The sequence below is a fragment of the Bufo gargarizans genome, chromosome 9 (assembly GCF_014858855.1).
Source record: "Bufo gargarizans isolate SCDJY-AF-19 chromosome 9, ASM1485885v1, whole genome shotgun sequence".
NCBI lineage: Eukaryota > Metazoa > Chordata > Amphibia > Anura > Bufonidae > Bufo > Bufo gargarizans.
Window position 1 is genome coordinate 53680447 of NC_058088.1, and position 12700 is coordinate 53693146.

General features: G+C 40.5%; 1 protein-coding gene across 5 annotated transcripts in view; it reads right to left on the minus strand.

Annotated features, from left to right (window-relative positions):
• Positions 1-5475: 5475 nt before the first annotated feature.
• OCRL (OCRL inositol polyphosphate-5-phosphatase) overlaps positions 5476-12700 on the minus strand; it is a 42088-nt gene continuing 34863 nt past the window's right edge. For all 5 annotated transcript variants that reach the window (XM_044305452.1, XM_044305451.1, XM_044305449.1 and 2 more), the window contains 5 exons: positions 9027-9143; positions 8654-8738; positions 8255-8382; positions 8061-8172; positions 5476-7183 (listed from right to left, as the gene is read on the minus strand). In XM_044305452.1, coding sequence (XP_044161387.1) covers positions 7059-7183; positions 8061-8172; positions 8255-8382; positions 8654-8738; positions 9027-9143 — 567 coding nt within the window. In that variant the 3' untranslated portion in view covers positions 5476-7058. The remainder of the gene's footprint in view (positions 7184-8060; positions 8173-8254; positions 8383-8653; positions 8739-9026; positions 9144-12700) is intronic.

Sequence of the window (12700 nt, forward strand, 5' to 3'; positions counted from 1 at the left end):
CTATGTGCAAGAATATAACTACTATAATACTGCCCCTATGTACAAGAATATAACTACTATAATACTGCTCCTATGTACAAGAATATAACTACTATAATACTGTTCCTATGTACAAGAATATAACTACAGTCATGTGAAAAAATTAGGACACCCTTTGAAAGCATGTGGTTTTTTGTAACATTTTTAATAAAAGGTTATTTCATCTCCGTTTCAACAATACAGAGAGATTAAAGTAATCCGACTAAACAAAGAAAACTGAAGAAAAGTCTTTTCAAGATCTTCTGTAAATGTCATTCTACAAAAATGCCTATTCTAACTGAGGAAAAAGATAGGACACCCTTGCCCCTAATAGCGAGTGTTACCTCCTTTGGCTGAAATAACTGCAGTGAGACGGTTCTTGTAGCCATCTACCAGTCTTCGACATCGGTCTGAGGAAATTTTACCCCACTCCTCAATGCAGAACTTTTTCAGCTGTGAGATGTTTGAGGGGTTTCTTGCACGTACAGCCCTTTTCAAGTCACCCCACAGCATCTCAATGGGATTCAAATCTGGACTTTGACTTGGCCATTCCAGGACTCTCCATTTCTTCTTTTTCAGCCAATCTTTGGTTGATTTACTAGTATGTTTTGGGTCATTGTCATGTTGCATGGTCCAGTTCCGCTTCAGCTTTAATTTTCTAACTGATGGTCTCACATGTTCTTCAAGCACCTTCTGATACACAGTAGAATTCATCGTGGATTCTATGATGGTGATCTGACCAGGTCCTGCTGCAGCAAAGCAGCCCCAAACCATGACACTTCCACCTCCATGCTTCACAGTTGGTATGAGGTTCTTTTCTTGGAATGCTGTGTTTGGTTTACGCCAAACATGTCCTCTGCTGTTGTGTCCAAATAATTCAATTTTGGACTCATCTGTCCAAAGAACATTATTCCAGAAGTCCTGGTCTTTGTCAACTTTATCTTTGGCAAATGTCAGTCTGGCCTCGATGTTTCTCTTGGAAAGCAAAGGTTTCCTCCTTGCACACCTCCCATGCAAGTTAAACTTGTACAGTCTCTTTCTGATTGTAGAGGCATGTACTTCTACATCAACAGTAGCCAGAGCCTGCTGTAGTTCTCGAGATGACACTTTAGGGTTTTTGGAGACCTCTTTTAGCATCTTGCGGTCTGCTCTTGGGGTGAACTTGCTGGGGCGACCAGTCCTGGGCATGTTGGCAGTTGTTTTGAAAGCCCTCCACTTGTAGACTATCTTCCGGACAGTGGAATGGCTGATTTCAAAATCTTTTGAGATCTTTTTAAATCCCTTCCCAGACTCATAGGCTGCTACAATCTTTTTTCTGAAGTCCTCTGACAGCTCTTTTGCTCTCACCATGGTGCTCACTCTCACTTCAACAGTCAGGAGCACACCAAACTAAATGTCTGAGGTTTAAATAGGGCAAGCCTCATTCAACATGCAGAGTAACGATCTACTAATTATGTGCACCTGGTGTGATATACCTGTGTGAGATCTGAGCCAATTTAAGAGGGAATACATGTGAGGGTGTCCTATCTTTTTCCTCAGTTAGAATAGGCATTTTTGTAGAATGACATTTACAGAAGATCTTGAAAAGACTTTTCTTCAGTTTTCTTTGTTTAGTTGGATTACTTTAATCTCTCTGTATTGTTGAAACGGAGATGAAATAACCTTTTATTAAAAATGTTACAAAAAACCACATGCTTTCAAAGGGTGTCCTAATTTTTTCACATGACTGTACTATAATACTGCTCCTATGTACAAGAATATAACTACTATAATACTGCTCCTATGTACAAGAATATAAGTACTATAATACTGCTTCTATGTACAAGAATATAACTGCTATAATACTGCTCCTATGTACAAGAATATAACTGCTATAATACTGCTCCTATGTACAAGAATATAACTACTATAATACTGCTCCTATGTACAAGAATATATCTACTATAATACTGCTTCTATGTACAAGAATATAACTACTATAATACTGCTCCTATGTACAAGAATATAACTGCTATAATACTGCCTCCTATGTACAAGAATATAACTACTATAATACTGTTCCTATGTACAAGAATATAACTACTATAATACTGCTCCTATGTACAAGAATATAACTACTATAATACTGCTCCTATGTACAAGAATATAACTACTATAATACTGCCTCCTATGTACAAGAATATAACTACTATACTACTGCTCCTATGTACAAGAATATAACTACTATAATACTGCCTCCTATGTACAAGAATATAACTACTATAATACTGCTCCTATGTACAAGAATATAACTACTATAATACTGCCTCCTATGTACAAGAATATAACTACTATAATACTGCTCCTATGTACAATATATAACTACTATAATATTGCTCCTATGTACAAGAATATAACTACTATAATACTGCTCCTATGTACAAGAATATAACTACTATAATACTGCTCCTATGTACAAGAATATAACTACTATAATACTGCCTCCTATGTACAAGAATATAACTACTATAATACTGCTCCTATGTACAATATATAACTACTATAATACTGCTCCTATGTACAATATATAACTACTATAATACTGCTCCTATGTACAATATATAACTACTATAATACTGCTCCTATGTACAAGAATATAACTACTATAATACTGCTCCTATGTACAGGAATATAACTACTATAATACTGCTCCTATGTACAAGAATATAACTACTATAATACTGCTCCTATGTACAAGAATATAACTACTATAATACTGCTCCTATGTACAAGAATATAACTACTATAATACTGCTCCTATGTACAAGAATATAACTACTATAATACTGCTCCTATGTACAAGAATATAACTACTATAATACTGCTCCTATGTAGAAGAATATAACTACTATAATACTGCCTCCTATGTACAAGAATATAACTGCTATAATACTGCTCCTATGTACAAGAATATAACTACTATAATACTGCTCCTATGTACAAGAATATAACTACTATAATACTGCTCCTATGTACAAGAATATAACTACTATAATACTGCTCCTATGTACAAGAATATAACTACTATAATACTGCTCCTATGTACAAGAATATAACTACTATAATACTGCCTCCTATGTACAAGAATATAACTACTATAATACTGCACCTATGTACAAGAATATAACTACTATAATACTGCACCTATGTACAAGAATATAACTGCTATAATACTGCTCCTATGTACAAGAATATAACTGCTATAATACTGCTCCTATGTACAAGAATATAACTGCTATAATACTGCTCCTATGTACAGATGTGACAAATAAACAAGACATCCTGAAATGACATAAAAGTTTATTCATTGCAGTTTTCTGTATTTTCTTTGTACATTTTTTGTACCAAATAAATTAACTACATATAAAAATAATCAGTGACAACAGCGGATACATAAAGGGGGTCCCTAGCTGCACAGAGAAGGCCGACGTACAGAACACCAGAGTGCAGAATAAGCCGGTAATTCTATGGGAGACATATTGTTTTTAAAGGGGACACCAATAGGAACAGTGTAATTGTTACAAGGACTGAATGTAGAGGAAATCAGAGAAGGGAGCGGTCACTGAAACCACATCAAGCGTCAGCTCTTCTGCGACTGCTACGGTATTCTGGCGAGTGTGGCTGAACAGCATACCACATTGTGTCTTAGTGGCGGTGATTTTTTTTTCATACAAAACTGATTATTGGTTGAAATACTTTTACTTCTAGAGGTTTCCTCCCCTTGGCCGTAGCGAGGTCGAGCTCTGCTTTCTCTTGAAAAAAGCTAAATATAAAATATCTTGAATTGAGGCCATCAGGTGGGGAGACCCACGTTTTGTGGTTTGGTAGGGGTGCGGTTTTATACCTTACTTCTGGAGCCAAGTAGTTTAAACTGGACCTGAACTTTTTGGATTTTTGTTTGGTCTATGGACATTCTTCTGGTTCTTGCTCCGTGTTCTAGCTGTAGACGGGCCACTCTACATGTCCTCCCTCAGTGATGTGACTGGCCTGATGAAGGCACACAAGACATTGTTTCCCTCCTCCTATGGGGCTATTAATGAAAGAGGAGAGACAAAAACTCTTGCTTGAACATCAGTTCTTTGGCTCCTTAGAAAGTCAAAAACGTAAGCCACTTTCTTACCTTCCCTAAGCAAAACTGGTATAAAAAAAACTGCAATATGGCACAGATGTGAAGACCAATACATGGTATATCAACTTGCTATCTCCATGCACATCCAAAGCTGACGCCTTTGGAAACAGAAAAATAACTCAAGCTTATGTGAAACATGTGACCCAAGAGCTGAGCTTTAAAACTAGCTTTGGATGTGACTGGAGCAGAAAACACTGAACTAAGACAGTGCAAGAATAAAGGCAAAGTAGGAAGTTGGTCAACACTTGATAATTAAAAGTTGTTGCAAAGTTTTATACTTTGGTTCGAAAGTAGAGTTTTTCTGGATCGAACGTGATCAGAACTAAAACAGTTTGTTTTTTTAGATGCAAGTAAAAACTGTGACGACCAATCAGGTCCCAGCTCTTTAAAATGGCAACCCCTTTAAAGTTTCTAGATCTGGCCCAGTACACAGACTTGTTCACACACTGCCCTTTAAATTGTGCATTTTTAGGTCTAAATAAAGTTTGGTCAAATACAACCCTCCCTTTTCCACAATGTTTTTGTGATATTTTTCCATTTGGTTGGTAAAACTACAAACCAAGAGACCGCCATGGAAAAACCATGCTGTACCGCCATGGGGTTTACAGAGAGGCACTTCCAAGGAAAAACTCCTAGAATGGCTCCTTTAAGAGAAAGATGGCCGTCGGGTGTGAACACATGGTTGACAGGAGGCGCCGCAGTGCATGCTTTGGTGCACTGTGCAATCTTTGGTGATTTTTATGACATTTTTTAAAAATATACCCAAAATTTTACTATCTGCCCCCCCTCTAAAAAATGGTGTTGACATGCATGCCGACTGTTTCCCCTGTAAGGGGTCGTGCACACTAACGCATTTTCATTCCGTTTAGTTTTTTTTGCGGACTGTATACGGAACCATCCATTTCAATGGGTCCCCAAAAAACGGAGGGTGCTCTGTGTGCATTCCGTTTTTCCGTTCCGCAAAAAAAAAAAAAAAAAAAAATAGAACATGTCCTATTATTGTCCGCATTACGGACAAGGATAAGACTGTTCTATTAGGGGCCAGCTGTTCCGTTAAATACGGAATGCACACGGATGTCATCCGTATTTTTTGCGGATCCGTTTTTTTGCAGACAGCGAAATACATGAGGCCTAAGTCAGCTGAACACATGGGATAATGAATATCACCATATATTACGTCTCACTGTAAAGCGCTGCGGAATATGTTGGCGCCAAATAAAACTTATCTCTATCAGAAACTTTGGACAATTTCTACTTTTTGGGATTTCCATTAAAATAAAACCAAACTATTTTTTTCCATATTTTTTTTTTTAATTCTTAAACCTAGAAAAATAAATAAAGATGCAAATAAAAGACTTTAAAAGAATCGACGTGTAAAAAATAAATCCCAATACTGTACATTCTGAGATTTCCGCTGACACAGGACTACGGTATTATTGTATCTTATAGGGACGCCCCCCGCTTCTGTGCGGCGGGCCAGATATGGGCGTGATCTTCAGATAAAGTTCAGTGACATCTGCAAATACCTTCCTTTAATCCTCCTGTACCAAATCTGACTTAAATTAGGGTTTATGCTCCAGTCACACCCAAAGCTGCGTTTGGAATTTTACTAGCGTCCAGGTTTCCTGTAGACTTGTGACTGCAGCTTTGGATGTGACTGGAGATGAGATAATATGGGACAAGTCAATGGAGCAAAATAATTTCAACTGTTCGGTAACCGGTGACACGACAGATGGGCAATATTTTTGGTAAGTCAGCCATGTCGCCATTTCCATAGGAATTTCAAGTCGCAGTTTTCCTTGCCAGCTCCCCTCTGAGTGTAAGGGGAACGCCCACACACCTTAAAATGGGAAGATTAATTGGTAATAGAAATTATACACGATTTTAATTTAAGTAAAAAAAAATAAAAAATTCCCACACATCTAATTTCACCTCAATGTAACGTAGTGGTAGAATGGAAAATTCCTTGAAAAAAAAAAAAAGATTTTTGTACCATTTTGGGGAAAAATTCTGCACATTATTATTAATTACTCCAGACCCCACTATAGGGTTTATGGGGCTCGCACGGCGCACTTTTAAAAGGCATAAACAAACAAGTACTTTAACCGGACAGGATGGAGGAGAAGAGCCGGCGCAATGTTTTGTTTTTTTTTTTTGACACATCAGCGCCATTTTTCTACCGGAGCCTCCAGACTCAAGGGTGTTAAGTGTGTGTCGCACAAGAAAAGCCCAGGATCGGGGAGGCTTAGAGAAGTCAGCTAGTGTTTCAACAAAATGTGTGAGCTTCTATGGAGAGAGAAAAAAAAAAAACTGAAAAAAAAAAGACCAAAAAATGAAAAAAGTCCCCAGTAAATACAACACACCGTCTTCTGTCAAGTGGAGTCCATGAGCTGTTTCTTCACTCTGGGAAAGATAGGTGACGGTCACCCCCCCCCCCCCCAACATGGCCGCCCTTACAGCTGGGTGATAACTTGTGGAGTTGCTGTGGCGGCCATATTGGTTGTCACCCAGCTTTCCAAGGATCAGCAATAATTTTATTCACTGGAGCGTTTTCTTCATCATAATGGATTAGTCGGATACGCTCTCGTTGCCATCTGTTCGAGTGTATAAATAAGATGAAATGGGGGCAGACACGTGACAAAGCGCCGCAGAGCGGAGCAAGGGCACTTAAATAAGGAACGGACATGGACTATGGCACCAGTGACAACACGTGAAATATCCGAAATGTCCAGGATAACATCCCCAAGAGGTGACCCGTGTCTCGCCCCTGCCAGGTAGAGGGTCTCTGCAGTGTCCCCGCCACCTCCCTCCGGAGCCGCAGCTCTCAGTCTTGTGCCGTATATTTTACTCCTCCAGGGGGAATAATAAAGGCTCATTCCTCGTCAGCCGCCAGCAGGAACCCCAGGATGAAAGTGCTGCCCCGCTGACGCTCGCTCGCCGTCTGCTTCCCCATGAGGTTTGGTGGAGGCCGCAGGAGGAGACTGGTGAACACAGTAGCTGTGCGGAAAAACGGAAAACATAATAATTGTACGGATTCAAGTTATGAAATTAAAACAATAAATAAAAAAATACTACAAATATAAAAATAAATAAATCTATAAATTACACTCAGACGTGATCTGGTTTTTACAACTTATTTTTGCTACATTGTTGCAAAATGTGAAGAGACCCCAACGGCAAAATGTGAAGCAACCCCGGCGCTCCAGCTGTGGTGAAACTACGACTCCCAGCATGCTCCATTCACTTCTATTAGAGTTCTCATTCTGGGAGTCATAACTTTCAATACAGCTGGCGTGCCGGGGGGTTCGTGACGCCTGTATTAAAGAAACCATGTTTTTGTAATCCACGGCTAAGGCTGGGGCTACATGGTGATCAAGCATCGCGGTGTAGCAGAGCCGCCATGGAAATCAACGGCGTTGCCGTGCGATTCACTGATCCAGAATCACAAAAACTAGGTGGGGTCATGGCAAACTTTCAATTCGCACTGCGACTCCATACGTTTCAATGTCTACCCTGCAATACTTGGTTGCTCCCATGACGGCCGTGTGGCCCCTAAACCTAACATTGGGGGGGAGGGCGCCTATCTGAAAAAAAAAAACGCCTATATCAGAGAAGTAAAAAGAGGAAAGAGAAGGAACAGAACAGATATGGCATGAAGAGGTTAAAGGGGGCTTCTGCAGAAAGAGTCCAACAGTCCTGCGCCGTTCTAATACACTTTGTCACTGACACTTGCTGTCAGTGAATGGATAGTCGTCTTGTGTGCACCCAGACACATCCAGCCCTAGTATTACTGAGCAGCACACACCCCGTAGGCTGACGCCCACACTGACACACTGTTACAGCCGGCAGCTGTGCGAGTTGGCCTAGTCCTTACCAATCAGGTTGGCGTTCAGGTTGTTATCGCCAGTGAACTTCAGCAGCTCTCGCAGGAACGACATCAAGTATCGGAATACGTTACGGTGAGAACGCGTAAGTTTGGAGATCACCTATAGAGGGGGGGGGGGGGGGAAACGTTAGAGAGAATGAGGCACGAAACCATTACAGCTTCCGGCAGCCGATGCCGCGTACCTGCCGGCAGAGCCGCGTGTCGTGTGAGCAGTCGATGCACTTCTGGTAGAGCTCGTAGCAGATCACCGGCTCTGGTAACGCCTCCAAGAAGATCAGCAGCGCCTCGGCTACAGAATGGTTGCTTCCAGCTGAGGAGGGGGCGAGGTTAAGGTGACTCGTAACAATGTATCAGTCTGTGCCCACAAAGAGGCGGGGCTTTAGAGAATATATTAGGAAAAACATGACCGCGACGGGGTGAGGGGAGATGCAACATGTATTACACATACATTACACTGGTCACTGCATCCTGCTGCTCAGGAAACAGTGAATATTACTGATGCAAAGTATCACATGTACAGTATATACATGTATGTGTATATATACACGTGTGTTCACGATGGCTGATTATCAGAAGGATACGGATGTTGTCCGGGATGCTGGTGTCTAAACACTCAATGATTTGCTGCAGTTCCTCCTGTTTTCCCGGGGTCTGGAAGAGATCTTCCTGCAAGAGAATACAACGTCCTGAGCAATGGAGAAGAATACAGACAAGTGACCAATCAGGGGGCCAGATCTAGTAAGCTCCTCCTCCTCCTCCAGTGGTCAGGGACTTGTGTCATGTGACCCTCTCTGCTGACAGGAGAAGCCGTTTTGCAGCCATCTGTTGGGCCGGGGCCACCACTCGGTCCATGCTAGTCTACAATCATGAGGACATCGGTAAGATCCGCCACGTAAACGGGTCTGCCCTCTGATTGGCCAATTTCTAAGAAAAGAGGACCCCCCCCCCACATACCTGGCGGCAGGCGTGCTTGTACAGGTGATCCACCAGCAGCCACATCTCTTTCGGGATCTTCAGGGGCTTGTCAGTAGTACCGTCCACGTCCTCCGACATCTGCATCACGGCTTTCTCCTGGGGGAGGGGGGCAATAATGATTGTATATTACATACAGTTAGTGCTCCGAGGGGTCACATACGGGGGGACGTCACCTATACATTTATGGACAATGATTAACACATTCATCAGCTCCAACTCCCAGCAGATTATTAGTCTTTTGAGCTGGGAATCCTGATCCGCATCACGTGATAGACAGAGAGGGTGCTAACAGTTTGAGAAAGTTGTCAGGCAGCCGGGACCGATGTCACCTCCCATCTCAGCCGCCGTGACAACCACGGACGGAGCGCGCTCCTTGTTCTGGATTCCCAGAATTTCTAGGTTATAAAATGTGGAACCAAAAGAATTTCACTCATGTGGCGGGCGCTGCTGGCAGCAGGGATTTAGGATTTGCATCTTTCCCCATTTGCATTCCTGCATTTTTTTTTTTATATATTTTTTTTCCCCACCAAGATTCTAAAAATTAACTTGTGATTTAGGGGGTGGGGGGGGGGGGGGGAAATAAAAATGACAATCAAAGAATAAAAAGTAATGAAAATTATGCATAATTAGAAATTATAAAAATAAAAAATAAATACAAAACTGTAAAATAATAAAGGAGAGGAGAGTAAGAAATAGAATAAAAATAGTAAAAAAATAAAAAATAATGTTACAAAAATCTTAGAAATAAATAAAAAAAACAATCTTACAACTATAAATAAAAAGGTAGTGAAAATTAGAATGAACAGTAAGAAAGTAATAAAAATAGAAAAAAAATATATAATGTTACAAAAATCTCAGAACAAAAAAAAGAAATATTAACAAAAATAACAAGGAAAATAAAAAATGCTAAATAAAATAAGTTAACTTAAAAAACAGAGAAAATCTTATAAAATATAAAAAGCAATGAAAATGATAAAAAAAGAAAATATAAAAATAAAAAAAATTAAATGATGATTTATAAGAAACAATAAAAAAACTGAAATAAAAACTAATTAATAAATTACATAGAAATCAGAGGAAAAAAAACAATACCACAATAAATTATACAAAAAATAATTAAAATGATAAAAAAAAAAACACAAAAAAACTGACCAACAAATCTGAAATAATATCTTACATCTAAAAATAATGACTAATACCCTTAGTGTGATATATACAGGACGTGTAGAGAGATATAGATGGATGTATATATGTACAGGGGTCCCTCAAGATACAATGGCCTCATTTTCAACACGTCCAAAGCCTCCGGCGGCTGAGTGTGCTGTACTGGACCCTGAAGAAGCTCCTGTCCTCACCATAGAAGATGATTTCCAGCTCCTTATATGTAAGGACTCGCTTTATCTCTTAGTTATCTGCTTATCTTTCTCAAATCTTCAGTTTCTCTTATCTCCGCATGACATTTTGGGGACTTGGTACAAATTACTTGTCCTCCACAGAGTTATGGACTCAGGTTACAATGGTTAATTAATATTGTATCTTGAGGGACCTCTGTATATACGTGTCTCCCGCATTTCTCCGACCCCTGCACCCGGATTTGGAGCAGAATAACAATTCACCCAACATTAAATATCGCGGCTGAAGCTTTTGTCTGAAGAACATAAAAAAATAAAATTAAAACACATTGATGACTGATGATATAAAATCTGCATTATCATCATCTAAAATGAATGCCGCTCGAAGACACAAGACACTTGCTGACTGTTTCCATCATCAATGTTGGTAAAATCAGGGGAAATACACGCTCTATGTGAAGAGCTCGGCAGAACACAGCACGGCCCGCCATAACCTCCCAGCTACAGCAATACATCATTCTACTAATGGACGGCTCTAAGTAATCAATATAACGTTTATTTTAGGAAAAACTTATAAAAATAAAACTAGTCAAGATATAACCGCTGAGGAAGAAGCCATTTGAGTTTGAAACGCGTCTGGCAAAGATCCAAACTGCCGCACCTAAAAGAGAAATTGTTTATCAAAAGCACGATGTACATACTGCGAAGTGGATGAACGGCAGCGCGTGGCGTCCCGATATCTTCAATACGCATGCGCTAATCACTGTGCCGGCAGAAGCGCGGGGGACGGACCACAAGTCTCAGCGATCCCGGAGTAATAGAAGGAGATCAAACAGTCCGCATTGATAAAGCCATGGATGTATCAATCTATCTACTGGTAAGAAACGCAAGAGCGCAACGCACCCCGCCTAACTATATATGAATCACGCAGCATGAAACTACAAGGATATTAATCCGAAATGATAGAGATACGCTACATATGAATACATAATATAGAGGAGACTCTAACGTTATATACCGCTGCACATGAACCTGGTTCCAAAACTGCGTGAGCTCCGCAGTCGGAACTAAAAGAGGGACCGTGACTACAATTAACCATAAATGCTAATGTATCAGTACATACAGTTGTGTTCAAAATAATAGCAGTGCATGAATAAAGCTCAAAACCCTTCTAATAGCTTTTATTTCCATCCACAGAAATGCATTGGGAACACGACACATTCTATTCCAAATCAAAACATGAAGAAAAATGTATCAAATTTGTATTGTTCCTCTAAAAAAAAATTAAGAAAAGTGAATATTAGACTGTTCAAAAAAATTGCAGTGTTTGTCTTCTTCTTTACAATCTCAAACGTTCACTATGTAATGTGCTTGAAGATTTAGCTTTTCTTTGAATCACTTCACTAATATTTAGGGTCCATTAACACGTTCTGCAATTTGCGGACCCATTCGCTTTCAATGGGGCTGGAACAGATGCGAATCCACATTTCCAGGATCCGCAATCCAGTTCCTGAAAAAAATAGAACATGTCCTATTCTTGTCCGCAAAAGGCATTTTCTTTTATAGTGTCTGTGATGTGCGGATCCGCAAAACACTTACGGACGTGTGAATGGACCCTTAGTTGTATGACCGCTGTCTCTGAGAACTGCTGGACGTCTGTGCTGCTCAGAGTCACCATCTTCTGGCCCCTGTGACCAGGTTCTCCAGCCCAGGATGGTCGGACGACATTCCTTAGTTCTTCTCTATTTCTTGGTTTTGCCTCAGAAACTGCATGTTTGATGTCACCCACAAGTTTCCTATTGGATTAAGATCCGGGGATCGGGCCGGCCGCTCCATAACGTCAGTCTTGTTGGTCTGGAACCAAGATGTTGCCCGTTTACTGGTGTGTTTGGGGTCAATGTCTTGTTGGAACACCCATGTCAAGGGCATTTCCTCTTCAGCATAAGGCAGCATGACCTCTTCATGTATTCTGATGGATTCAGACTGATCCATGATCCCTGGTCTGCGATAAATAGGCCCAACACCCTAGTATGAGAAGCATCCCCATATCATGATGCTTGGTCACCATACTTCATGGTCTTCACAGTGTACTGTGGCTGAATTCAGTGTTTGGGGGTCGTCTGACAAACTGTCTCCGGCCACTAGACCCAAAAAGACCCATCTTACTTTCATCAGTCCACAGAATGTCTCTTTAGTCCAGTCAATGTGCTCTTTGGCAGATTGTAAGCTCATCAGCACATGTCTTGTTTCCACCAGTGGGACTTTGCGGGGGCTTCTTGCAGATCGCTCGGCTTCACAGAG